At 50.3% G+C, this 27920-nt stretch overlaps 1 protein-coding gene across 4 annotated transcripts in view; it reads left to right on the top strand.

The window, feature by feature from the left end:
- The window catches only part of SERTAD2 (SERTA domain containing 2), a 118253-nt gene extending 112699 nt beyond the window's left edge, over positions 1–5554 (top strand). For all 4 annotated transcript variants that reach the window (XM_030310708.1, XM_030310709.1, XM_030310707.1 and 1 more), the window contains exon 2: positions 284–5554. In XM_030310708.1, the coding sequence (XP_030166568.1) occupies positions 288–1250 (963 nt within the window). In that variant the 5' untranslated portion in view covers positions 284–287 and the 3' untranslated portion in view covers positions 1251–5554. The remainder of the gene's footprint in view (positions 1–283) is intronic.
- Positions 5555–27920: the final 22366 nt, after the last annotated feature.

The raw sequence follows: 27920 nt of genomic DNA, 5'->3' as shown, positions 1-27920 counted from the left end.
ATGGTTTCCATGGTAACGTTTAACTTGTCTGTGTCGTACACATTTCTCAAGAAATACATTCACCAGACTACCTAGTGATAAAAATTGCTCCACCAGCATACAAAGGTAGATTTCCCAATACTCTCGTATTCCGAAAGATCTTCTCCCCAGTTAATCCGACTCTTCTACGTAACCTTGGGCAAGGAACCGGAGTCCCAGGCCCGACCTCCGAATCAGCGTCTTTTTCAGGGTCGAAGTTAGTTTTCGTGTCATTGATTCCATTTCCTTCCTTTCTCCTTCGCAGATATATGTTGGGTAAAGGAGAAAAACGGAAGTTTGACGAGCATGAAGATGGGCTGGAAGGCAAAATCCTGTCTCCCTCCGATGGGCCATCCAAGGTGTCTTACACCTTACAGCGCCAGACTATCTTCAACATTTCCCTTATGAAACTCTATAACCACAGGCCCCTCACCGAGCCCAGCTTGCAAAAGACCGTTCTGATCAACAACATGTTGCGGCGGATCCAGGAGGAGCTCAAACAGGAAGGCAGCCTGAGGCCGGTGTTCGCCTCCGCCGCCGCCGCCGCCGCCGCCGCCACCGCCGCCACCGCCTCTCCCCCGCCCGACTCGCTGAGCGACAGCTACCGGGAGGCGGCGCCGCCCGCCCTCAGCGCCCCCGCGCCCCCGCCCGCGCACGCCTGCGACCTCGGGAGCACTACGCCGCTGGACGCCTGCCTCACGCCCGCCTCGCTGCTCGAGGACGACGCCGACGACACGTTTTGCACTTCCCCGGCCGCGCCGCCCGCGGCTGCCGCCAGACTGTCGGCCCCAGCGCCCCCGCCGGAGAAGGACAGCTTCTCCTCCGCCCTGGACGAGATCGAGGAGCTCTGTCCCACGTCTACCTCCCCCGGGGCCGCAGCCGCAGCGCCCGACAGCTCCCGAGGGGGCTCCGGCGCGCCGGGCGGCCCGAAACCCGAAGACCCGAAGCTGATGGACTCTCTGCCCGGGAACTTCGAAATCACGACGTCCACGGGGTTTCTGACAGACTTGACCCTGGACGACATCCTGTTTGCCGACATCGACACGTCCATGTACGACTTCGACCCCTGCACGTCTGCCTCGGGGCCGGCCTCGAAGATGGCCCCGGTGTCGGCCGACGACCTCCTCAAGACTCTGGCCCCTTACAGCAGTCAGCCGGTCGCCCCGAGTCAGCCTTTCAAAATGGACCTCACGGAGCTGGACCACATCATGGAGGTGCTGGTCGGGTCCTAAGAGCCCCGGCCCGGCGCCCGCGCCGCCCAGACCCTGCGAGTGTCCCTGCACCCCACAGCTCTCCGCACTGTGCATGCACCCTTGCTTGCCTTTTTCAGAGGAAAAGATCGTTTTACAAAAGGATCACACTAGTTTTTGCTTTGAGCAGAGTTGGAGTGCCTTCATCCACGTCTGACCACTTTTAATATGCTTTTTTTTTTTTTGAGTGGTCCTCGGAGACCTACTGCCCTGGAATAGGAAAGAATGCTTTTGAAGACAATGTGGCTATGCTGAATGACAGAAATAAACAGTTCAAGTGAAGCACAAGGAATAAGTTGGAAAAGCTGTAAATTGCATGTGCATATTGTCTATTTTTTCTATAAGTTTTATTGCAAGAGGTAAAAAGAGAAAATATATATATATATTATTTAGATAATCTCAGTACCTTTTCTGGCATTTTCGCCCTGTATAGGTTGACTTGGCAATTCAGCCTTTTTAGAGGCATTAACTACTCCTCCTAAGTGTTGCATTTACATGGCTGTTTAGAAACTGCTGCCCAAATTTATTTTATATTTTTGTACAGATTCTGCAGTTTATGATATTGTTTTTCTAAAAACAAATGCTGTTTATACATATGAGATAGCTATTTTGATAGGATTTGCTCACATAGTTCCTGCAAACTTCAGATGTACAAGTTGCACTTGTACTTTTATAGAGTTGTAATGTTTTATATGTGTTTGGTGCAAAGAGAAAATTGGGTCAAAGTAATCCGCAGTTGATGTCCCCAAATGCAAACACACACACACACACACACTGCTTTCAGAAAGGGCCAGGCAATATCACACCCAAATTTCACAGGCACCAACCCCCTGGCATGAACACCCGCCAGCACTGTGACTTCCAAAGCCAGAGCCGCGTCTGCTCATCAAACTTGCATTAAGCAGTTGGCGGGAGATGGCCACGGAGCTGGGGGGTTGAAGTGATGGTTCTCTTTAGCTCCCTCTCTTGAGGGGAAGCCTACCGAATACTCACTGTATTTATGCCAAGTTTGTGCTTTTAATTGTTTTTATTTTTTTAAACAAAACCCCAACTCTTTCCCTTTTGGCGTAATTTTTACGATGACCTGAAATTTTACATGAGAACAAAATTTTCTGAAAATTAACCAACCTCTTTGTGGAACGAAACCCTATTGCAGATGCTTAGGGCTCGTAAGGAAGAAACTACCCCCAGAAGGCATCCACTGTGTTGCTCAGTTGTCTTTTCCAGCTTCCCTTCCCTAGAGCTTTTGTTCCCTCTGTTGCTAAGTGCTGAAAATGTCATCTTCATGATCACCACAGCGAGCTCCGCTCACCTCTGCCCAGCCTGGGGATGCTGTCTTGTAACAGCCGTGGCTCTAGAACCTGGAGTTGGTACCATTATGTCACAGCTTCCAATCTGGTTGCTTCCTTGAATCAACTGCTTTAACTACACTTTTACAAGGCTGTTTTACCCAAATAACACAGACAGGACTTTCTATGCATGTTTCTCCTCCTTCCCCTTGCCTCCCTGCCACCCCCTCCCCCGCCCCCACCCGGAACACTTGAGAAGTCGCTCTTTATTCCTAGTGGTGTACATTTAATTTTAAAACACTTGCAGTGTATCATGCTTGTTGCCGAAATTGTTGATGGCCTTTTCGTTTCAGTTTTTTTCTTTCTTCCAATGGTACTTTAGCTGGTTACAACCTATATTGTTGAAATGCAGATGGCTTCTTTAGGAATAACTTTTATATTTATTTAAGAATTTTTAAATTATGGGATTTGTGTTGTTGTTGTTGTCTTTGTTGTTGGTCATTTGTCAATATTCAGTCACCAGTTCTGCTCACTTCTTGCCATGGATAAAAATTGAGTCCTTCTGGCCAATTAAAAAAAGACAGCTTTATAAAATGGCACTTTAAACAAGCCATAGTTTTATTTTTATAATGCACATGGCAAAGCAAACACATTTGTGATGAAGGAACTGCTCGTCTAAGCAAACGATTTCTGTATGATATGATTAAACTTTTCTGTATTCGAATTTACTTTTCCCCCACTTGAATGTGTTTTTAAAGGCTAATTGTCAACTCAGTAGAGCAGTGAGAAACAGATCAAATTGCACTTGTTCTCCTACGAGCAACCTCTGCCTGGACACCTCTTACTGCTGCAGACGCGTCATCTCCTTTGATAGGACCGGGGACCATAGAGTTAAGGTGAGGGTTGTTGTAGACGCTTCCGGTGTCACTGTGCCTGTCCATTTTAAGAGCTTCCTTTTCCTGTGGAGAACAAGTCAGCCCAGACGCCATGCTTTCGATAACGGGAGGACCCGGCGGGCTCGCCACATGCCGCACACATACACACACGTATACAGACACAATAGTGTTGATTATTCTGAACAATAACAGGGGAAGGCGGTTGATTTGCCATTGTTAAAAACTGATTTACAGTAACTTACAACAACTGTACTTTGGTTGGATTAGCAAATCGTGTGTTTAAACAAATCCCATATGTTGGGCAACAGTTCAAATAAGCACAGCAAAGTGTTGCCCAAACATGGTTCTCTGACTCTCTCATATTTGTAAGGCTGGGCTTCAAAACCAAAACAGAAAACCCCCAACAACAGCGGGCAAATGCTTTTTAACTCTGGACACCCTTGCCACAAAGGCTTGACATTGAAGATCTGCTGAGGAAGACATGGGAAATCGGTGGCCCGTTTCTAAAAGAACAAAACCATCGAGTGTTCAAGTTATCTTAGTCTTATTTTCACAAGGCGGTGTCCCAGCGGGGAAGCACGCGGGCCTGGGTGTGATCTCCAAGTCCCCGTCTTGAGTGTGGGATGTGCTTCCAGATGCCACGGGGCAGCAGCGCCTTCCCCCTTTCTAAAGGACATCGCGTGGCATTCAGAGTCAGGCAGGTGGTTGGAGGTGCTTTTACGGGAAAGACGTGCCGGGTGGGGCTGGGAGAGGAAAATTATTGACAGTGATGTGCAATGAAGTGACAAGATGAGAGCAGAATAATAAGAGCTTTGAATTTGAAGTGATTTTTTTTCATAAGTTATTTATTCCTTTTTTTTTCCATGTAAATATATTTATTTTACTGTGGAGCTCTAACAACATCTGGATCGTAACATGTGCAGAATGTATGGTAGGAATGTATTCTCTTGTAGGAATGTCAATCTGTATTCAGAGGGGGTCCGAGCCAGACCCCTGGGTCTTCTCATCGTGTATGCTCAGCCCACATTCAGTTTTCTCCTCTTCTCTCATCTAGGTCTATTTGAAATATGCAAAAGGTATGGATGAGGAATGTTTCAATACCTCCAAATTTTTAAGAAAATCAAGCATCAAAGGGTTGATATTTTTAAAACTTTTTTTAGTAACACTTTCTCTTCCTGACAGAAGGGGCAATCACACCGACACCCTCGTTCACACCAAAGGGTGGGAACTGGCCAGAGCCTCCACTACACCTCGAGTGTCTTTATCAATTGAGCTTTTATTGCCATATCCCCGTGGAATATCCCAACTGCCCTGAGGTCAATCAAGGAAAATTTCTTGAATACATAAGCTCCAAAGAGCCAAAGTATCATCTTACAGATCGTTTTTAAAGCTTAAATTTATCAACCACCTTTGTGGTAAACAATGAATTATGAATACTGCAGGGCAGCCTTCTTAAATGACAGATGTAAAAAAAAAAAAAAAAAAAAAAAGACTACTTTGTGCAGCGATTGTTACCCGCTATATGAATTGTCTTAGTTTCAAAACCTTGCTGTTACAAATTGGACCTTTCTCCATTTTCTGAGAATATTGAAAAGAGCATATTTAACTTGTTCTGGCTGCAAATGGTTAACTTCCTGCGACTGCCGAAGGCAGCGAGGTGTGTGCGTCCTGCTTGTGTACAATTGTTCTCAGTGCTTCTTAAGGGTGAGTCTAAATGGTTCTTGAAAATTAGCCAGGATCAAATGCTATTGCAGACAAAGCCAATAAAAATGTTGGATGTCTTTTGGGGATACCAAGTTTGGAAGAGAAGTGCAGTCCATACAAGCAAACAAGCTTTTGGAAAAGATGTACATAGTGACATGTTTGGTGCATGGTTTTTGAGGAAGGCTTTTGTCAAAAAGGAGGTGTAACCTTTCCCCCACAGACCTGAGAGCTGTGCCTTTTCTATGCAATATTACAGACGTTACATCGGAACCCAGATAGCTGTATTCACGTGTAGGTTTGGGCTGTAATCTAAACAATTGGACAGATTAAATGTACATGGAAATGAGCAGTCTTACTTTTGTAGTTTTATATTATACAATAAACAGTTAAAAGATGAGAGAGGCGTGTTCGCAGTTTCCTTCTGACTGGAGCGCAACCAGCTCGTTGGTTCGTCACAATTTGCTTGTGTTGAGGAACAGCCCCCCCCTCGGCCTGTGTCAGAGTTGGGGCCGTTGACTTTCTCACACCTTCTCAGCCCCAGGAGCACATTTCCCTCCTGGTTCTCCCCCTGCCTCTTGGGCTCTTCTCGACCTCCCTATTCTCCCTTCTCTCCCCCAGCTGTCTCTCTCCCAGGGGGACCTAATCCGCTCATGACTCTGAAAACTCGTTTCCAGCTCCTGCCTCTCTCCCGAGCTCTGGAGTTAAGTATCTGCCAACCTTTGCCATCTCACACTCACCGTGTTTCCCCACGGGGGGCTGATCCTTTCCCTTCGGGCCTCTCTCCAGTGCCAGCCACTCTGTCCCCCGATGTCCGAGCTCTCCTGCCTCCTGCTCTCCATCCCTACCACAGTTTCCCCAAACCCTGGCCCTCTCCCCTCCCTGCCTGCAGCCGTTTCCTATCTAGCTTCCTATCTACTGTAACCACCACAGTGGTTTCTCTAACACCCTTGCTGCTACAGTTGACGTTACAAAGCACCAGTGGTTCGTGAATGTGTTCCACGTCCTCCAGTGGTGCCCCTTCCTCCCATCCCCAGTTTACACAATCTGGCCTTCCCTCCTCTTCCAGAGGCTCATGGAGGAGATCCTGTGCCAGCTCCTTGGGCCATCTGTGATGGGAGTCATGGGGTCCAGCCTTGCCTGGCCCAGGCAATTCTGGGTCACCATACCAGCTGGTGAGCAAATGGAGCTAGATACGAGGGGCCTGTATAATGAGGGTTCCATTCAACCAGCAGTGGAATATTTGGGGGGGGGGGGGGGTGGTGTTGGGGAGGTGATATGGGTCGAATTGTGTGCTCCAAAAAATGTGTTGAAGTCCTAATCCCCCCAGTACCTCAGAGTGTGACCTTAATTCGGAAATAGGGTCTTCAACAGAAATAATCAAATTAAAATGAGGCTATTAGGGTGGGCCCTAACCCAATTTGACTAGTGGCCTTATTAGAAAAAGGGGGAGATCTTGACACAGACAAGCACATAGGGAGGACACCATGTGAAGACGAAGGCAGAGATCGGCCTACAAGGAACACCAAAGCCTGCCAGCAAAGCACGAGAAGCTAGGGAACAGGCGCGGAGCAGATCCTCCCCCACAGCCCTCAGGAGGAACCAGCCCAGCCCACACCTGGATCTCTGACTTCCAGCCCGCGCAACAATACATTTCTGTGGTTGCAGCCTCTCAGTCTGTGGTACTTTGCTAGGGCAGCCCTAGCAAACTCCTGTAGGAGAGAGGAACAGGCAGGGTGAGCTCTTTCCAGACATTCCGGTGGAGATACTCATTAGGCAGCTAGAAATAAGAATCTGTTGCTCGGTAGAGTGGTTTGTCTCTGGAATACGAGCATCTGTTATTAATTAGAGCTAGAACTTGGGCAAATCACTCACTCTCTCCGAGCTTGTGAGGGCAAGATAAAGTCGTAGCTCCTAAATCTTCGAAAATGTTAACGGTGCAATGAAAACGCAAATTACGAGCATGGTCTATCCTCATGCCCACAGTCGTGCCTAGCACATAGTAGGCACTCAAGATTTCTGTTGGATTAAAAGAAGAGAAAAGCCCTATTGTTCTCTTCTCTACCATATGGGAGAAGCACAGAACTCCGTCTTCTTTGGGTCCCAGGGCTGCTCCCATCCCAACCCTCTGGATGCCCCCATTCCCAGCACAACGTGTGCCTTTGCTTGTGTCCCTATTCTGCTTGTAGAAATTCTACCCGTCATTCCAAGGCCAAGCTCAGGAGCCTATCCAGGAAGCTTTCTCTGCATCTCCTGACTCAGAGCCAACCTCTTCCTTTGCCGGGGGCTCTGCAGACCTCTGTAAATGCTCTTAGCAAGTCCTGCCCTGTCTTAGGTTAGCTCTGCACCCTCTGTTCCCTCCACTACTTTCTGCTGTTCTGTGACCTTGTGATGTTCATCTCTGCCAGAGGTCAGCCGACCACGGCCCTTGGGCCAAATCCTGCCCACTGCCTGTTCAGGTAAACTCTTGTTGGAAGTCAACCGCATTTATTTATTTGTGTATTGTCTGTGGCTGCTGTCCTGTACAACAGCACAAGACCATACCATACCACATGGCTCTCAAAATTTAAATATTTGGCCCTTAACAGAAAAAGTTTGCCGAACCCTGGTCTATGCAAACCATGTAATGCTTAGGATGGTGTCTGATCATAGCTGGGGCCCCGTAGTGGGGCAGGGCACTGTCCCTGTGCTCAAAGGCTTATGTAGACTGGATACAGTACAGGTTTCAGGGGCAGGAGTCTCAAGGGTACCGGGTGCTGGGGGTGGGGCTGCAAGGGCCCGAGAAGGCAGAACAGTCAGCAAAGTCACACAAGAGTGGACATCTTCACAGAGTTTAAGACCTGGGAGGAGGCTTAGACATGGCTCTTGTGGCGAAAAGGCCCCATTTTACAGATATGAAAGCTGAGACGCAGAGAGAGAAGGTGATTATTGTCTAATGCAAGACACGGCTTACGGCTTTGGGGTTCAGAGTTTGGCTCAGCAACCAGACTGCCTGAGTTTGAATCCTGGCGCCGCCATTCGTAGACTGTAACCTTGGGCAAGCTCCCAAATCTCCCTGTGCCTCGGCTTTCTCATCTAGAAGATGAGGGTAATGACCGAGCTGATTTCACGCGATGGTGGTGATTAAATGAGTCCATACAGGTAAAGTACTTAGTTCCAGGACATTCAAAAAAGAAGTCCACAAACATTAGCTGTGGCTTAGCACAACAGTGGGCAAGGCTAAAATCCACGTCTCCACTCAGTGTGTTGTTTCAGGTTGAGCCGCAAGGCAAAGCTGGGGCATCTTGATGCAGAAGGCACGTTGTGTGGGGACACTACCATTTCCTAACACCATACTTGTCATGGTGGTCAGCCGTTTGATTACTGAGGACTGTGCTCTGAGCGTGTGTGGCAATCTGGGGTCCCAGCGTGCCTGTTGCCTCTTTCATCTTTGCTTTTCATTTCCTTTTTGCTCCTCTTGGAAAGGAATCTTTGACTGAATCTCGAGTAACGGTCTCCAGGGTTACCACTTACTGAGCGTTCACATGTGCCAGACATCCATGAGTGCTGGCGTGTGATCTCATGGACTCTTTGCTCCAGCCCTTTGAGGTTTATCTTACCACCTCAGCTTTCCAGAAGAGGGAGTCCAGGCTCAGAGAGGTTAAGAAATTTCCCGAAGGTCGCAGAGCTGGGATTGTGGGTTGGGCGGGCCTCTCTGACTCTTATAATCCCTTTAGCACCCTCTTCTATGGCCCATCATTCATTGCTCCTGCTGTCATGGAGGATGGAGGGAGGGGGGGGGCGGGCTAATGCCCCGAGGCCGGGCAAGGTGAGGGAATCAGGAGACATCATCCCAATCTGAGCTTTACCTCTTCCACTTGCCTGACCTCCGACAAGCCCCTTCACCTCTCCTCTTCTTCATAGGGGTGTGGATCCCTCTGGCACACTGAGGCATTGCCCTGAGGGACAAGAGGAAGATGTCCCAGTGAGGCCAGCAGTGAACCAGCAGTTAGGACTGCTCTACAGGGCCGAATGCCACCTACGTTCCCTCATCCTGGCGCTCTCTGGACCTTGGACCAGCCACTCCCTGTCTCGGGGACTCGGTTGGTTGGCTCAGTGGCAAAAGAAGGGGGCAGGACTGCGCACACGCCACATGCTGGGGCCCGTGGCTCTCCCTGGCTGCAAGTTAGAATCCTGGGGACTCCGCCAGCATCTCTGGACGCTGGGGCCAGGCCTCGGGGATTTTGCAGAAACACTTGGTAGGAGGAGCCCGCTGCTCTGAGGGCACCAGTGCCAGCCTTGGGGGCTTCTGGGATGGCGCAGTGTGTGCATGACTGAGAAGGCGCACACGCTGGCATTGTCCCTGGAGCTGGGAACCCCAGCCCCACAGCCTGCCGGCGGCCCCCCTCCCTCTCCCCACCCCACCAGGCAGGGCGGCTGAGCCGCCAGCTGCTCGCAGGGCCTATTGTTCAGCAGTGACAGGCAATGGCTGCAGGAGCACAGGCTGGGGAGGCTGGAGAGGAGAGGGGGAGGGGTGGGGCGAGTGGGGGAAATGTCTCCCGACCGCACGCCCCAGGAGCCTGTGGGCAAACACACGTAACCACCCCCACCCCCTCCACCGCCCCGTTCTCCTCACTCGTGTTCTCCAGACGTGATCCTCCGTGCAAGGGTGTGTCACTGGTTTTGGGGGGTAGTGCACAGTCAGGCAGCCTCTAGAAAAGGAATTTTGGTCACTTATCTCCCAGCCGGGTGCCTGAAAACAGTGCCAGGTGGCTAAGTGCTTTTGAAATGGTGTTGTTCGAAGTCGATCCAATCCACATGCGTGTCTTAGGGAACGTGTCCTCGGGCCTGGAGAGGTTCCAGCGACGGGGACAATCATCCTCGATGTTTGTGTACAGCTCAGAGCTGTGGTACATTCATTTTATTCGATTCTCATGACTGTTCTGAAAGGGGTGGTGATGGGGGAAGCTGAGCAGGCCTGGGAAAACTGAGGTACACAGAGGGGCCCATGGGGGCTGGTGGGTGAGGTGGGGGAGAGGCAGTCCCAAGCTCTGGGCTCCAACCTTCATTACCTTCTGGTATTTCAGAGCTTAAAGAAATTGGCCAGAAACTTAGTTATAAAAGGAATAGTGGTTAACAGCAAGGCTTAGAGCCAGAAGTCCCACCTTGTCTTGGAGCTTTGTAACAGATTCAGGGGTAACTGAAGTCATTGACGGTGTCCGCCTTTCTCTCTCTGAGAGCCTCCCTCTTCTTTCCTCCCTGGAGTTGAGGGGGGCGACAGCAGCTGAGGCGGGGGCGGTGGGGGGGACAGCCAGTGGCCTTCACCACTTCCAGTTGTCAGGCCCAGGCCCGTTCGTGACCCACAGTGCCATCCCAAACATTTAACCTCAAGGAAAGTTAGTCTCTGACTGGGTTGTTCTGGGTTGTCCCAGCTTGGAGACAAATTCTGAGTACCCCCCCGCCCCCCAACCAAACTGCTGCCCCTAAGCCTTGCCAGTGCTGAATTTCTTCCACCTGCCTAAGGGCTAGCCCTCAGTCTCTTTGTCTCTCTGTCTCTCCGTCTCTCTCTCTGTCTCACTCCCTCCTTCAGTCTCTGACTCTCAGTCTCTCGGTCTCCCTTCTTTGCCCTTTCGGTCTCAGTCTCTCTGCCTCCATCCTTCCGTCTCCGGCCTTCGTACTTCAAAGCAAGCTTTGCTGCCACAGTCTGCGGATGGCACAGGTCTCCCTGCCCTTGGATCCGGCAAGCTGGGCTTCAGCCCCTGCACAGTCCTGGTGGGGCTGGGGTGGTTCCCGGGGCAGGGGGGCTCACCTGTTCGTCGGGGGCCAGGGTGCTGCCCCCTCAGTCCCCGCCTTCCCATCTGGGGCCGCCCAGCCACCTGGCTGCGGGGTCAGTCGGGGTTAAGAGGCTTTTTAGCTCCGTTTTCCAGGTTGGCCTGACACAGCTCTGACTGGGCTGGGCACAGCCGGCCTGCAGGCAGGGAGGGAGATTCTAAGCAGGGGGAAGGCTGGCTGAGCTGGTGGGGAGTCAGTGCCGGGCGAGGTGGACTCTGCACAGAGGCGAGGCGTCTGCCTGAGGGAGACAGGAGCCAGCGGTGCCGGCGGGGAATGGACATTGGAAGACTCCTGGGTCATTCTGTTCCAAGTGGTCTGCAAACAGACTGCACAGTGTGGGCCGAGGCTGCGCGGGACCCCAAGGGAGGCCTGATGGGTCGGGCTGAGGGCCTGTGCCCTTAGGGAGATAAGGAAGGCGAGACCACCTTCTTTATTTATTTATTTTTTTTAATTTTTTTTTTCAATTTTTTTAAATTTATTTTTGGGACAGAGAGAGACAGAGCATGAACGGGGGAGGGGCAGAGAGAGAGGGAGACACAGAATCGGAAACAGGCTCCAGGCCCTGAGCCATCAGCCCAGAGCCTGACGCGGGGCTCGAACTCACGGACCGTGAGATCGTGACCTGGCTGAAATCGGACGCTTAACCGACTGCGCCACCCAGGCGCCCCTAGAGACCACCTTCTTTAAAGCAACTTCATTCTGCTGGACACTGGCGTGGGCCTCTCTCTGGCCACCCTCTCATAGATCCATACAGGGAAACCAGGGCCCAGAAAAGTTAGGCAAGTTGTCCAAGGCGGCACAGCTGGTAACTGGGGTCTTGGGGCGGGGGGGGGGGGGGTGGTCGGTGGGAGAAGAGCTCCCACCCAATGAGACTGATCCCTGTGGGTCATAACAACCGGGGGACAGACCCCTTTTCAGCTGGAAACAACCCGGGAGCTTATGTGATGGCCAGTAGCAGCAGGAAGACCGACGGGGGCAGACCAGGTCAGGGAGCCCTCGTGGCGTCTCATTTGTTCTTTCATTCAATTAGCCTTTGTTGGCTCACCCCCCGCCCCCCCCCCATCCCCAGGACGGCAGATGGCACCACCACTCACCTAACCGATGAGGCCAAAATCCCTGGGGTCCTTCCTGACCTTCCCCCTTTCCCCCCCACACCCCCACCATGAGCAGACCTTGTAAACTCTGCCTTCCAGATAGAGACGGGCCCTACTGGCTCCGTCACCTTTCACCAGGATTATCACACAGCCTCCCAGCTTGTCTCCCCGCTCCCAGCCTTGTCTGCATCGTCTGTCTTCAACAGAACAGCAGAATGATCCTTCAGACATATGAATCATTGCTGTGCTCCCCAAAACATACACGTGAATCACCTGGGGATCCTGTGGAAATGCAGATCCTCACTCGGCAGGTCTGGGATGGGGCTGAGCACCTGCATTGCCAACAGGCTTCCCGGAGACTCTGGCCCACGGACCACACATCAAGTAGCCAAGTGTTGGATTATGTCATTCCCGGGCTCCAAGTGTTCCACTGGCTTTCCCAGAATGGAATCCAAAGTTCTCCTCATGGCCTTTGTGGCCCCCCGCTACTTCCCTGACCCCGCGTCTCCCCTCTCCCCACTCACTCTGACCTAGTCCCACCGGCCTTCTTATCCTTCCAGCACGCTCTGCTTCCTAATGGCATACCTTGCCGTGTTTATGTGATGACGGCGTCTCCCTCACCGAACTGTACAGCCCACGGGGGCTGGCATTGTGTTGCTGTGGCTGCATCGCCAGTGCCTGGCAGAGGGAAGTGACACTCAGTAACTACCTGCTGCTGATGGAATGGATGGACTAGATCCCGTTAGGCGCCGTGGCTCCAGGACTGAGCAAAACAGATGGCGCCCGTCCTTGTGCCATCAGCAGCCTTGTTCCCCGGCAGGAGGACGGGCATGGGGTTGAGTAACCCAACGGTTGTGGTCAATGAATACTTCCCGCTCTCTTCCTGTGCCTGCCCTGGGCTAAATGTTTTTCATCAAGTATCTCTTTTTTTTTTTTTTTTTCAACGTTTATTTATTTTTGGGACAGAGAGAGACAGAGCATGAACGGGGGAGGGGCAGAGAGAGAGGGAGACACAGAATCGGAAACAGGCTCCAGGCTCTGAGCCATCAGCCCAGAGCCCGACGCGGGGCTCGAACTCACGGACCGCGAGATCGTGACCTGGCTGAGGTCGGACGCTTAACCGACTGCGCCACCCAGGCGCCCCCATGAAGTATCTCTTTTAACCCCACTACAGCCCAGTAAGGTAGGCTCTGTCATTGCCAACTATTTCCCATTTCAGGGCAGCCTTCTGCTTGCCCTTTAGGGATCCACTTTCTCTCCCCTGGGCCAGTGACCTGAATTCCTCACCGTATCCTCCCTCAAGGGCAAAGCTGGGGGCAACCTGCTGAGAGGAGAAGAGGCCTCCCCTGCACCCCCTCCACTCCCTTGTGCTCTTGGGCAGGGGGAGCGGGGGGAGGAGGGGGACTGCACATTGGTCCCAGGCTTGTGTACAGTCTCCCCCCACCCCCCACCATGCATTGGTGAGGGATGGGATGGTGGGGTCACACTGGCTCCAGCCTGGAGGGAATCGCTGTGCTCAAGGGACATCATCCTAGGCCAGATAACTGATTGGGAGAAATAGTGTACGTGCTCGTCTTGCTGCCAGGTGAGAGATATTTCCCTTTCCCAACTGAGAAAGTTCTGTGCATTTAGCCTCAGCCATTCCCTCCGCAGCCCTCCCAGGGCATTGGCTGGGGAGGGGACAGCATCTGCCGGTGGCTGCTGCTAAGGGAGAGAGAGGGCTTGCCCAGCCCTGCCCTGAAGGAGAGAGGAGTGGGTAGCAGAAATCTTTTTGAAATTACTTTTGAAGATTTTTTTTTTATGAATAGACTTTTTACAGCATTTTTAGGTTTATAGAAAAAAAGTGAAAAAATACAGAGTTCCCACATATCCCTTCTCCCTGCCCCTCTAAAGTTTCCTCCATTATAACATTTTGTATTAGAGTGTTACATTTGTTACAGTTGATGAGCCAGGATCCAATGCATGATTATTACCTAAAGTCCACAGTTTACATTAGGGCTCACTTCTCCTCTTGTACATTCTATAGATTTTGACACGTGCATAATGTCATGTGTCCACAATCACGGTATCATACAGAATAGTTTCTCTACCTCGAAATCCCCCATTCATCCCTCCCCTCTCCCCCTGGGCCCCAGGCAACCCCTAATCTTTTTTCTGTCTCCAGAGTTTTGCCTCTTCCAGAATGTCATATAATTGGAATGTTAGAACATGTAGCCTTCTCAGACTGGACTCTTTCACTCAGCAATACACATTTAAGCTTCCTCCGTGTCCTTTCATGGCTTGATAGCTCAATTCTTTTTATTGTTGAATAAGATTCTACTGTCTGAATGTACCACAATTTGTTTATCCATTCACCTATGAATGGTTGCTTCCAAGTTTTGGCAGTTGTGAGTAAAGCTGCTATAAACATTTGTGTGCAGGCTTTTGTGCGGGCATATGATTTCGATTCCTTTGGATAAATAGCTACGCGCACGATTGCTGGATCATATGGTAATAGTATTCCTTGTAAGAAACTGCCGAACTTGTCTTCCAAAGTGGCTGTAGTGCCAACAATGAACAAGAGTCCCTGTTGTTCCACGTCCCCATCAGCATTTGGTGTTGTCAGCGCTTTGGACTTTAGCCATTCTAATAGGTTGGTAGTGTTACCTCACTGTTGTTTTAATTTGCAATTCCCTAATGACATATGATGTTGATGATCTTTTCATATGCTTATCTGTCATCTGTATATCTTCTTTGATGTAGTTCAAGTCTGTTCAGACCTTTTGCCCATTTTTAATTGGTTTGGCTCTTTTCTTATTGTTAAAAAGTTCTTTGTGTATTTGGGATACCAGTTCTTTGATCACTTTTGTGTTTTGCTAAGATTTTCTCTCAGTCTGTGGCTTCCTTTCATTCTCTTGGTAGTGTCTTTTGTAGAGCAGAAATGCTAAATTTCACTGAAGTCCAACTTAATTTCTTTTTTACTTGTTTATTTTTAATGTTTATTTATTTTTGAGAGACTGAGAGAAGCAGAGCGCGAGCAGGGGAGGGGCAGAGAGGGAGGGAGACACAGAATTGGAAACAGGCCCCAGGCTCCGAGCTGTCAGCACAGAGCCTGACACAGGGTTTGAACCCACAAGCCATGAGATCATGACCTGAGCCGAAGTCAGACGCTGAACCAACTGAGCCACCCAGGTGCCCCTAATTTTTACTTTTATGGATCATCATACTTTTGGTGTTTTATCTAAAAAGTAATTACCAAATCCAAGGTCACCTAGATATTCTCCAACGTTATCTTGTAGATGTTTTAAGTAGTTTTTCATTTTACATTTAAGCCTATGAGATTTGTTTTGAGTTAATCTTTGTGACGAGTACAAAGTCTGTGTTTAGATTCATTTGGTGTGCTGTGAATGCTCAGTTGTCCCAGCACCTTTTGTCGAGAGGGCTATCATTTCTCCGTTGAATTGTCTTTGCTCTTTTATCAAAGATTAGTTATTATATTTGTGTGGGTCTGTTTCCAGGTACTCTGTTCTCTTCCATTCATCTGTATTTATTCTTCTTCCTATACTATGCTGTCTTGATCAGTATAGCTTTAAGTCATGAAGCCAGGTGGTCAGAACTTAAACTTTTTCTCCTTCAATATTGTGTTAGCTGTTCTGGGTCTTTGGCCTTTCCATATACACTTTAGAGTAGGGTATATGTGTCAGGGTACCTAACCAGACCCTGATTGGGATTATGTTGAATCTACGGGTTAAGCTTGGAAGAATAGGCATCTGAACAATATTGAGTCTTCCTCTCCATGAACATGGAATACCTCTCCATTTATTTCAATCTTCTTTGATTTCTTTCATCAGCATTTTTTATTCCTTCCTTATCTATATCTATTTTGCACATATATTTTGTTAGATTTATACCTAAGTATAAAAAGTGTTAATATGGTGATATGTTTTTTGGTGATATGTTTTTATTTTTTTAAGTTTATTTATTTTGAGAGACGGAGACAGCACATGTTGGGGGTGGGGGCAGAGAGAGAGGGAGACAGAGAATCCCAAGCAGGTTCTGCACTGTCAGCACAGAGCCCGATGTGGGGCTCGAACTCACAAAACCATGAGATCATGACCTGAACCGAAACCAAGAGTTAGACACTTAACCAACTGAGCCACCCAGGTGCCCCACTGTTGTTTTTGATTTCAAATTCTAAAACATTCAACATCTCAACATTCCAAGCAAGAAACAAGCTACATCCTGGCCTTCCAGTAACTTTCCACTGAACTTAAACTCCCAAGTCCTTCCCTGACCAGTCCCCCCATCCAACCTCATTTTTCCTAAGTGTTTTGACCTTGCTTAGTGCCCTGCCACTCCATTAGACTTTCTGAAGTTGGACCACCACTCTAAGCTTGGGTCTGCCTCAGGACCTTTGCATTTGCTGTTCTTTTCCCCTCTAGCTTTGTATTTTGTTGAACCCTATGAAATAAGTATTTTTGTAGACCACAAAAAAGTAAATATGTGTGATTACATGGGGTTCTACCTAATATATCCCACTGTTTCTCATCCTTCAAGACTCAGCTCAAATGCTGCCTCCTCAGAGAATAGCCATCCCTGACCACCCAACCCCACCTCCAGCCAGCCAGACACATCACTCTGTTTTATTTTCTTCATAACATTTATCACCATGTGAGGTCATCTCCTTCATTTATTTGCTTCCTTGTTTATTACCCATTTATTTCCTGTAGTATATAAACCTCCTAACAGTAGGGAACTTCTCCTGGCCAATAAATTCTTCAGAGACCAGATGGGCTGGGGACCCCAGATATTTATACCATTCTAGGGAAGGGGAAGCCTCCCCCACTCCAAAAACTTGACTAACGTCATATTTCCAACCAGTTTTCTTGTTGGGAACAGACCCTGATTTATCTGACATAGAACAATAGGGAAACATGATATTTTCCCCGTAAGTGTTGAGGACCAAATTCAAAATCATGTGGTTGAACAGTAGCATGGCTTGTTTAGAAAAGAAATTCTATTGGAGGCAGAGAGCACCAGGTAAGAACCAACTCTGTCCCAGCAACACCCATTTGTTTCCTTGGCCACCACCCCTACCAGCCTATCCTCTACTCCACAACAGAAGGGCTTTCCTTACACCACCACCCTCCTCCACCCACCTACCCCCCGACCCCCTCACCCCCATCCCTGGCCAGTGTTCCTCCAGATCTATAACTTTTGGTGGTTCCTATTGCCGGACCCTGCTCTCTCCTGCCCCGTGGATTCTTCCTGGAGTCCTTCCTCCCCTGGTACCTAACCAGACCTTGCCTGTCCTTTGGAGCTAAGAGTTAAGCCCCACCTCTTCCGAGAGCCCTTCCTGTCTGCCTGACAGTGCAGGTCTTCCATCAGTGACCTGTTATCTTGCTCAGCTCACAGGGTTTCTTTGAGGATTGCTGGGCCCTGTTTCAGAGCTCAGGCTCCAGAAGAATAGGGACCCAGTCCAGAGACTGAGCACCAGCCTGCTGCCTCCAAGTGTGACTTGCTGGAAGGGGAAGGAGGAGAGACTGAGGGGCCTCCCATTGAGGGGGGACCTTTGCCTCCTCCTTGGTGGGGCCAGACCCCCAAGAACACACCAGCTCGGAGAGGTGGGGCACGGTCTCCCCGCTCCCCAGAGAGGCCACGCAGCAGCCCCTCCCTCCCCCAGTGTGGAGCCGGGCTGACTCAAGTGGCAGGAAAAACGCCCCCCCCCCCCCTCCAAGCTGCTGCACATCTGTGCCCAGACAAAGCCAGCTATTAATCCTAGCTTTTGTGTGAGTGTTTGGGTGTTGAATTCCACTTGGATCTGCCGGCTTTTGGAAAGGGAGATTGGAGGGGATTTAGTGACAACAAAAGGAACCCACTGAGGGGAATGGGAGGGGCCAGGGGAGCCAAGAAACCCAAGTGCATTCACTCTGAGCCTGGTGGGGGCTCCCGGGAGCCCAGCTTCAGTGAGAGTCTAGCAAGGCTCCCAAATTCCCAGGGTCTGAGTCACAAAAAGGGGCCACTCCCCAAGAGAAAAACACCAGCTTCGTGGGTCTGCCTTGCACTCCAGATGCTGCCTGGGGCTGAGGCTCCAGCTTGACAGGGCCTGGGCACTGCCCCTTTCAGAATGGGGCAGCCCATCGCCTAGGGGAGTCCAAGGGTTGGGAGACTGGAGATAGGGACCAGGCAGAAGGCTGGAGCCCCGGGAGGGGTGGGGGTGGGTCCAGATCAGGGAGAGCCTCAAAGCCACCCTAGGGAGTCAACAACACAGCAATAAGGCCAGAGGGCCTGCGGCAATAGGTTGCCTAGTGGTCTGGGTTGGATTCTCCCTAGAAGTTCTCGGGCACCTGGTCCCAGCCAGAAGCTCAACCTCCAGGGAATCCAGTCCACACAAACCCTAACTCTGGCTCAAGCATCAAACACTCAGAATAGCCCAGGACAGGGTCTGAGTGTGTGTGGGGAGAGGGGCGGGGGTGTGTCAGGCAATTCTGAGGGGGAAGACCTACAGGCGGGCGGGTATGTGATTTTTTTACTTCGCCAAAGCTCTGGTCTAGTTACTACTTTGCTGGGAGAGCAGCCTGGAGTGTGAATGGAAACCCCCTGATCTGCCCCTGCCCCTCCTTGCTTTGTTCATTTCACTTTTTGAAATGAGCTTCCCATCTGTGGGTGCTTGACTCCAAATGTTCACCGAGTTTTCAGATCCCAACCAAGTACAAGTGGTTTTTTTTTTTAAATTTTTTTTTTAACGTTTATTTAATTTTGAGACAGAGAGAGACAGAGCATGAATGGGGGAGGGGCAGAGAGAGAGGGAGACACAGAATCGGAAACAGGCTCCAGGCTCTGAGCCGTCAGCCCAGAGCCCGACTCGGGGCTCGAACTCACAGACCACGAGATCGTGACCTGAGCTGAGGTCGGACGCTTAACCGACTGAGCCACCCAGGCGCCCCAAGTGGTTTTAACTCTATGTGGTGTGGAGACACACTTAGAGCTTCCTCCCCTTTTCCCGACCTTCTGTGAGATGTCTGCTAAAATCATTCATTCATCCATTCGGTAGCTGACTGAACTATTGGTCTGCAGGCCAAGTTCTGGTTTAGCTGCTGAGCAGCAGATGCAAAATGTGACTCCTGACTGACACTTGTGTGCTCAGCTAAGCCTCTGGGTTTACTTGACTATTTTCTAACGCTTGTGCACACTTAACATATTTTTAAAAACATTTTTGGGGTGCCTGGGTGGCTCGGTCGGTTAAGTGTCTGACTGTTGGTTTTGGCTCAGGTCATGAGCTCATGATTTGTGAGATCGAGCCCTGAGTTGGGCTCTGCACTGACAGCATGGAGTCTGCTTGGGATTCTCTCTCTCCCTGTCTCTCTGCTCCTCTCTCTGCCCCTCCCCTGCTCACCCTCTCTTTCTTGCTCTCAAAAAAAAAAAAAAAAGAAAAAGAAAAAAAAAAACCCAAACCCGAGTGTTTGGGGGCACCTGGGTGGCTCAGTCTATTAAGCGTGCAACGTCAGCTCAGGTCATGATTTCGCAGTTTGTGAGTTCGAGCCCCGCGTCGGGCTCTGTGCTGACAGCCCAGAGCCTGCTTCAGATTCTGTGTCTCCCTCTCTCTCTCTCTCTCTCTGCCCCTTCCCCACTAGTGCTCTGTCTCTCTCTCTCTCAAAAATAAACATTAAAAAAAAAACCCAAGCATTATTATTTGACGGTGCTACATTGGTTTCAGGTGTACAACATAGTGATTCAGCTTCTCTATACCTTATGCTGTGCTCCCCACAAGTGTAGCTGCCATCTGTCACCACACGAGGCTATTACAATACCATTGACTGTATTCCCTATGTTGTATCTTTTACTCCCATGACTTGTTTATTTCATAACTGGAAGCCTATATCTCCCACTCCCCTTCCCCAGTTTTGCTCATCCCGACCCCCCACCCCCACCCCTCTGGCAACTGTCAGTTTGTTCTCTGTATTTATAGGTCTGATTCTGCTTTTTGTTTGTTTATTAATTTGTATTGTTTTTTTTTTAGATTCCACATATGGTATTTGTCTTTCTCAGCCTGAGTTATTTCACTTAACATAATACTCTTCGGGTCCATCCATGTTGTTGTAAGTGGCAAGATGGCATGCTTTTTTAGGGCTGAATAATATTCAGCGCGCACGTGTGTGTGTCACATCTTCTTTACATGAATGTTTTCTTCTATCTTAACCAACTCTGGAAATAAACTCAAATCATTCATTTATTCATCCCCTCACTCATTCAGCACAGGTGAAATCAGGCTGGCCCACCAGGTAGGTCCTTTTTATACTAAAAAATCTCGGTTGTTCCCCCAACCCTTCCTGGTCTTCAGGGAAGAGGGCCTCACAGGTGCTCACTGTGCTGCTGTAAAGGCTCTCTCCCCCCAACACCGTTTCTGAAGACCTGGTCGCAGGCAGCCCTGCTCTGGAGGGGGGTGCAGAATAGGTAGGCCGGTTGCTGCCTCCAGGGACGATGGCCTCCTCTGGGTCAGGGAGCAGGCACAGCTTCTCTAGCTCCCAGATGGAGCCTTCTAGAAGACCAGAGAACCACTCTTCCCAGTTTTGCCAGAGGGCATCTGTGCTGTCATTGGGGAAACTCCATGAGCCTGGGTGAAGGTCCCCGCCGCTGCACTCACTGGGGAACTCTGGGCCGGCGGACATGTCACTCTGTACTGAAGAGCTGGGCCACCTTGGTGGCAGCTTTCTTCTGGGTTGCTAGTGAGGGGCTTGGCAGCATGGATATGGTCGTGGGGGTTGAGAGGATGGGTGAGTGGAGGTGAACGTGAGACTAATCCCTTAGTTCCACATTGCAAGGGTGGGGGGCGGCGAACGGTGGCAAGATAAGTTTGCAGGCCTTGGGTGGCCCTGAGGCGTCCCCGAGTAGGCGGTGATGAACGGAGCTACTGCGGAGGAATGGTCAAGACGAGGCACCGGGCTCTGGGGGCATTTGTAGAAAGAAGGCACTGGGCATGTGGAGAAGGGACTGTGGTTTAGAGCCCTTACCATGGGTGGCCTCCTAGGTCCGGCACAGAGTCTAGAAGGCCCTTCTGGAGTCTGTGGGTCAGGGCTTTGGCTTCTGTCTCCAGTTTCCTTCCCGAGATGGTCAGAAGGGCCTCTGTGAGTGTCAGGACCGTCAGAGGCTCCCTGTGCAGCTGCTTGGGCAGGGAAAGGTCGGGCTTCCCAAATCAGAAATGATCTGAAGTGCCATTTATTGAGTGCTTTGTGCCAGGTATGTGGTCAGGGCTATTATTCCCATTTTATAGCTGAGTGAGCGCACACTGAGACTCAGAGAGGTTAAGGGCTTGACCCAAGGTCACATAGCTAAATAGCGGTGCATCCAGGACTTCAGTCCCTGGGTTCTCCTCCACCCTGATGGGGATTCCTCAGACCTCTGGATCCTCTCTTCCCCAATTCCACCTCCCTCAGCCATTTCAGAGTTTCAGAGTTCAACAATGTGGGAAAGGCCTGGAAGGAGGGGGCGAAATCCAATTTGAGCCTCTCTTTTGGCTTCTTGGTCAAAGATAAGATGCAGAGAGGGACATGAGTGGTCAGGGGGTTATCTGGAGAGTTCATTTCTTCAAGATGTCGACCCCACCCCCCCCACCCCCCCCCCCCGCAGAAGAAAACGGAGTAGCAAATTTTGCTCTGGAAAGTAAATTTTTAAATTAAAAATAATTTTTTCCTTTAGACGAAAACAAGTATGTCCTTTGTAGGGCAGAGCTAGAAAATACAGAACAGAAAAAATAAAAATGTCACTTTTGTATTAGAGGTGATGACTTCTAAAACCTTATGTATATTTTTATAAGTTCCTTTCTAAGTGCAGACACATACTCACACATACACATTGTCAGACTCTTTATTTTTCTAACAAAGCAAACTGTTGCCATTATTATTTGGAATCTTTTTTTCACTCAATAATTTATCTGAACATTTTCCCAAGCAGGGACATATTTATTCATCTACTATATCATATTCATTGGCTGTGTGGCATTTCGGTTCTATGACTACACCATAATTCATTGAACTAATTTCCTAATGTTAAATATTTAGGAATTTCCCATTTTTTGTTCTTGCTATGATTAACAACTCTAGTTAAAATCTCAGTACATCCTTATCTAGAATCTCAAAGTGAAATTGATGGGGCAAAAGGTGTGCCCAAGAGCCCTCAGGCAAGACTGTAGCCATTTATTCTCATAAAACAATGTTTGGGGGTCCTCCCACCCCCCAAACACACTCGCAATACCCTGTTGCCATTCCTACGAATATTCTTTCATTTAAAAAAAAAAAGGTTGACAATTTGATACATGAAATGCTATCTCATTATTGTTTTATTTAGCGTTTCTTTAATTATTAATTGAGGTCAACAGTTTTTCATGTGCCTATTAGCCATTTTTATTTCTTCTCTGAATTACCCATTCACATCCTGCGTCCATTTTTCTATTGCATAATCTTTTTAACATAGTTGTCTTATTTAAGTGAATAGTTCTCAACCTTGGCATATTAGAATCACCTGGAAGACTTTTTAAAGAAAGAAAGAAAGAAAGAAAGAGAGGAAGGGAGGAAGGAAGGGAGGGAGGGAGGGAGGGAGGGAGGGAGGAAGGGACAAAGCCTCATCCCAGAGTAAATATTTGGTGAAGCCCAGCCATCAGTATTTTTTAAAGTGCCCTCGTGCTTCTAATTTGCAGCTATGGCTGAGAACCCTCGTTATAAATTACATTTCTCCCTGTCTGGCTCCGAATGCTTTTATTGCAGAATCTATTCTCCTTTCTTTGACACCAGTTTTCTCTTGTGAAAAATGGGCAGCAGAACTGGGAAGCAACACAGCACGCCCTCCTAAATTCTATAAATCCCATCAAGGAGGCCAGGGCTTCAGGAAAAAGGGTGAGGCAGATGCTGTGGTCAGGCTCTGTGCCAGGTGGATTGGAAGAAATTAAAAATGCTCGCTCAGGCCATAAGGCTTTCCCTGAAGACAGCCTGAGCTCTGAGTGGAGGAGGATGAAATTAAGTTTCTGCGTAACATGTTTGCTTCTCTGTTGCATCCACCTTCAGGCGCACAGCAATCTTGCCCTCTCTGGGGCTTCGAGGTTTAGAATTAAAGTCTTCTCTGAGGCATTTGCTCCCCTTTCAGTTGCCAGCATGAGAAAAGACTGTAGGTCTAAGGAATCGGGTCCTCTAGGAGAGAACTATCCCCCTGGCTCACAGGTCTGCCTTGAATATGGGAGGGGGTCTCCCGGGGGGTTCGAGGGCCACCTCCACTGCCTCTCGTCCTTTCAAGGGGTTTATGACATTGTCAGAGCAAACTTACTAGAATTCTGTTAAAACCCGAAGGATCCGCCCCACGCCCACTGCTCCACCCTGGTGCAGGCTGTACAGGTCCCACCTGGTGCATAGGATGGGATGAAAGGGTCTTTCTGGTGATTCACTCAGGAAGTTCCCTGGAAACCCCCAGGCTGGCGGGGTGCCAATCCAGGTCGTGTGGCTGAAGCCTTGCAGTGGACAGCAAACTTGGGTCTTCTCGGTGTTACTGCCCCAGAGGAAGGTGGAAGCCATGCATGAATCCTACTCCACCTTGTGCTGGTACGTGACCCTGAACCTCAGTTTCTTCATCTGTGAAATGGAAGTAGAGTTGCCAAGAGGACCAAAAAAGCAGTGTGTAGCGCACTGTGGATCCCGAGTAAATGCCAGGGGTGCTCCATGTACATCCCTCCACATCCTTTCTCTACCTTCACCAGTCAAACCTGAAGGCTTCGAGTCCAGCTTGAATTCCCACCCTCTTTCTTATCCCCGTGTCCCCCACTTATTCCTTTGTTGCGAGGCAAAGGAGGCAGCACCGATCCCCGCCTACACCAGAAGCTGTACCCCTCCACCTGCAATGACCCCCCTGCCTCATCTTCTCCCCTCTCCCTGAGAACCCCACACTCCCCAAAGCCCTGGCGCTTTCCCACCCAGGTCTGACTAAAGTATTTACGGTAAATACTAATTTTTGTTGAGTTTATTTTGTGCCTGGGACCATGCTTCATCTGCATTATCTGGGTAACTATTCACAGGAACCTTTTGTCATCCCATTTGACAGAGGAGGAAAGTTAGACTAGTTCTGCATAGCTTGCCTAAAATTACAGGGCATTAGGGAACAGAGCTGAATTCTCACGTCACCATGCTCTGTGCTCTGTATTATATACACTGACCTTCTCCTGTGTGCCTGGCCCCAAGAAGCTTGAACTCCAGTAGGTGTTCTCCACCCCCCCACTCCCCCACGCACCCTGCACCCTGCTCATCTCTTTAGGATTTAGCCTACTCTGCCTTGAATTGGTATTTTCTCTTATCTCCTTGGACCATGAGTTCCCCCAGGGCAGAAAATATGCTTTTGTTATCTTATTCATCTTCGAGTCTGGCAATGCTTAGAACGTTGTAGGTTCTTAAGTTATTTTTCTAATTCTAGAGTAAAAAGTGCTCATTCTAGAAAAAAAAAAGAAAACAAAAAAAGTGAAATAGAAAACAAGTATCACCTGTGAATCCACCACCCAGAGAAAATCTTTGCAAATATTTTGGTGAATTTCCTTCTAATCACATGTATATATATAAAATATATATGTAATTTAGACAAATACGTATTTTGCACAAAGTGGAACAACATACAAGACCATTTTTTTGAACATTTTTATTTATTTTTGGGAGACAGAGACAGAGCATGAGCGGGGGAGGAACAGAGAGAGAGGGAGACACAGACTCCAAAGCAGGCTCCAGGTTCTGAGCTGTCAGCACAGAGCCTGACACGGGGCTTGAACCCATGAACCATGAGATCATGACCTGAGCTGAAGGACACTTAGCCGACTGAGCCATCCAGGCACCTCCAAGACCATTTTTAAGAAAGATTTTATTCCCAAGTAATCTCTATACCCAACATGGGGCTCAAACCCACAACCCTGAGATCCTAGAGTCAAAAGCTCCACTGACTAAGACAGCCAGGTGCCCCTACAATATTATTTTCAACGTTTTTATTTATTTTTGGGACAGAGAGATACAGAGCATGAACGGGGGAGGGGCAGAGAGAGAGGGAGACACAGCATCGGAAACAGGCTCCAGGCTCTGAGCCATCAGCCCAGAGCCCGACGCGGGGCTCGAACTCACGGACCGCGAGATCGTGACCTGACTGAAGTCGGACGCTTAACCGACTGCGCCACCCAGGCGCCCCTACAATATTATTTTTATGCTGCTTTTCAACCTTATATCATGAGCAAATCCCAGATCATTAGAAATTCTTTGAAAATGGGATTTTTGATGGCTGTAGTTTGTTCTCTCATGTGACAGGTCCCCTTCCTGTCTAAAACACTCCCATAGTGTTGTGGTTCGTTTACAGTTTCTCTGATTATTCCCATAAGAGAAATATCTGAAATGGAATTGTTGGGACAAAGAGAAGAGATATTTGCAAGGCTCTTGACATATCACAGCTGGCTCTGAACAAACCCCTGCTCTCTCAAACCCTCTCTTGTCTCACCTACTCAGGTATGCCCACTGACCAGCCAGAGGCCCCAACTCTCTAGGGCCCCCTCTCATTCCTAACCCACCTGCTCAGAAGCAGGTGGGAGGGTCACCTGGTACGTGACACTGGAGGGACCTGGCCAACCTACGCCCAAATCTCCCGCTCTCTGACTTGGACTCCATCAACAGAATTATTCCTTGGGTTGAGGGCAGTGTGGCTCAGATGCTTGTAAAACGTCTCTGGCTGGAGACCATGACTACTAAACCATGAGTACTAGGCTATCCTTCTTTGTCACTAGGTTAACAGGGCTAGAACCCACGAACCCTGAGATCATGACCTGAGCCGAAGTCGGATGCTCAACCAACTGAGCCACCCAGGCGCCCCGAGGGAGCTTTCAGATCAGAATCTTGGAATGTATCCCCAAACCCTGCTTGGATGGATTTTCATTCTGCCTGTAAATGACCTCCATAAAGCAGTGGCCCACAGTTCTTTAGCAGGAGGCTGGGCACAGGAGCCACCCTAGGTGCTGTGAGCTCCTCAGAGGCCACGGACAAGACAGAGTGCTTTTCCAGCTCTGCTGTTAACAATTTGGAGTTAATCTAAAGAGATGCTAAGTGGATCAGTTCTTTGAGAAAATGTGTGTCAGTTTCCAAGTCACTCCTGGTCATCATCCAGGAAATACAGTTTTCATTAAAGAACGCCAGGGACGCCTGTAGGAACACTTCTCCCCGTGTCCCCAGGCACTCAGCAGCAGACATGAATGGCTGCGCGGAGCGGCCGCTAACTGAGCGAACAAAGACGGGATGGGAGTCCTCCCGGGGCCCGGTGGCCTGCGGGACAGAGCCGGGCGCCCCAGAGCCGCTGCCCTCAAACTTCCGCGGACGCGGCGGTCTCGGAGGGCCTGCGGGTCTCGGAGCTTGCGGGGTGCTGAGACTCTGATGCCGAGGGTCTGGGCTGGCCCGAGAGTCTGCGGGTCTAACAAGTCCCGGGGGGGGGGGGGGGGGGGGGAGGGCAGGGGCGCCTCCGGGCGGCGGGACGGGCTCAGGCCGCGGGCGAGCGGGAGCGCGCGAGCGGGCGGAGGGGCAGCGGCGCCAGGGACCCGGGGCCCTCGGAGGGGAGCGGCCGCGGCAGGCGGGCGGGCGGCTCCGGGACGCCCGGCCCGCTGACCCGTACTCGGGCGCCGCCGCTGGGGGAGAGCCAGAGCCCACAGGGGCTCGCGCAGGGTAGCAGGGGGGGTGGGGGGGGGCGAGGGCGGCAACTCAGGCTTCTCTGCTCTGCCTCCCGGCCCACCGGGCCCGGGCCTCTCGAGCCCTCCCTCTTCCCCAGCTGCCTGTGGCGAGGGCACAGGGCTCGCCTCCTTGCCCACGGGAGGAGACAGGAGGCTTCAAGGGCACTCCCGCCCCCAGACCACCGGTCTAGCGACCTGGAACCCATCTCGCGGCCATGTGGCCTTCAGCACCTCACTTCACCTCTCTGGCCTCAGTTTCTCCTTGTGTAAAGCAACCGGATTGGAGAGGCATGGTTTCTGAGGTCCCTTCCAGCTCTGGAGGGCTGGGATTGTCCATCTTGACGGTGTGAGTGGGACTAAGATAGGCAGGGAGCTACGTACGCCCTGGAGGAGGAAGGAGGATGAGTTGGGAGGCAGGCAGCCTGGCCTCCAAAAGGGAAGGTCCCTGTGGGAATCCCCTCACTATCTGAGGGCCTAGTTTAGGGTCACGTGTTTGCTAGAGGATGAGGGAAGGAACAGGAAGGAACGTGCAGACTTGACTGGAAAATCCAGCTGGACAGGAGACAGCTCCTGGCTGCGCCTCCCACCGGGGCTGGAGGCCGGCTTGGCCCTGGCCCGGCATCACATGCCCTGCTGTCCGGTCGCCCCATCCAGGGCTGCAGCTGCCACCCTGATGGGAGCCCCTGAACACAGTGTCTAGTAAGCTTTGAGGCTTCACATGTGCTCCCAAGATCGTGTGGAAATGACCTTATCTTCAACTTAAATCCGTTTTTCCTATAGATTTACCGAATGAGTTTAAAGACACTAGTTCTTAATTTATGAGCTTGGCGGCAGCTTCCAACACATTAACCCGGAGGCCTTCAGGTCCTCCCCAGCCCACGCCTGTCCCCCTCTGCAAGAAGGGAGGCTCCCACAGGATGTCCAGATGGCTCAGAGAAGTACAGAAGATGGTCCTGTTGCAAGTGGCACAAATGCCCCTGCAAGTGGCTTAAGGATCAGCGCACCTATAGAATATATAAATACGTGTGCCATGTGACACGTGCATCTGCCTCACGGATTCACCGTAAAGGTTGAATGCTAGGCAGCAGGAAGGGCAGGGGCGTGACGGGCTCGGGCGCAGCGGGACTCTGCCGGCTGTCCCAAGATCAGGGACTTGAAGTACCACA

Source organism: Lynx canadensis, chromosome A3 (genome assembly GCF_007474595.2).
Source record: "Lynx canadensis isolate LIC74 chromosome A3, mLynCan4.pri.v2, whole genome shotgun sequence".
Taxonomy (NCBI): domain Eukaryota; kingdom Metazoa; phylum Chordata; class Mammalia; order Carnivora; family Felidae; genus Lynx; species Lynx canadensis.
Note: the sequence above shows the minus strand (reverse complement) of the source record. Positions and strands in the feature narration are given on the sequence as shown.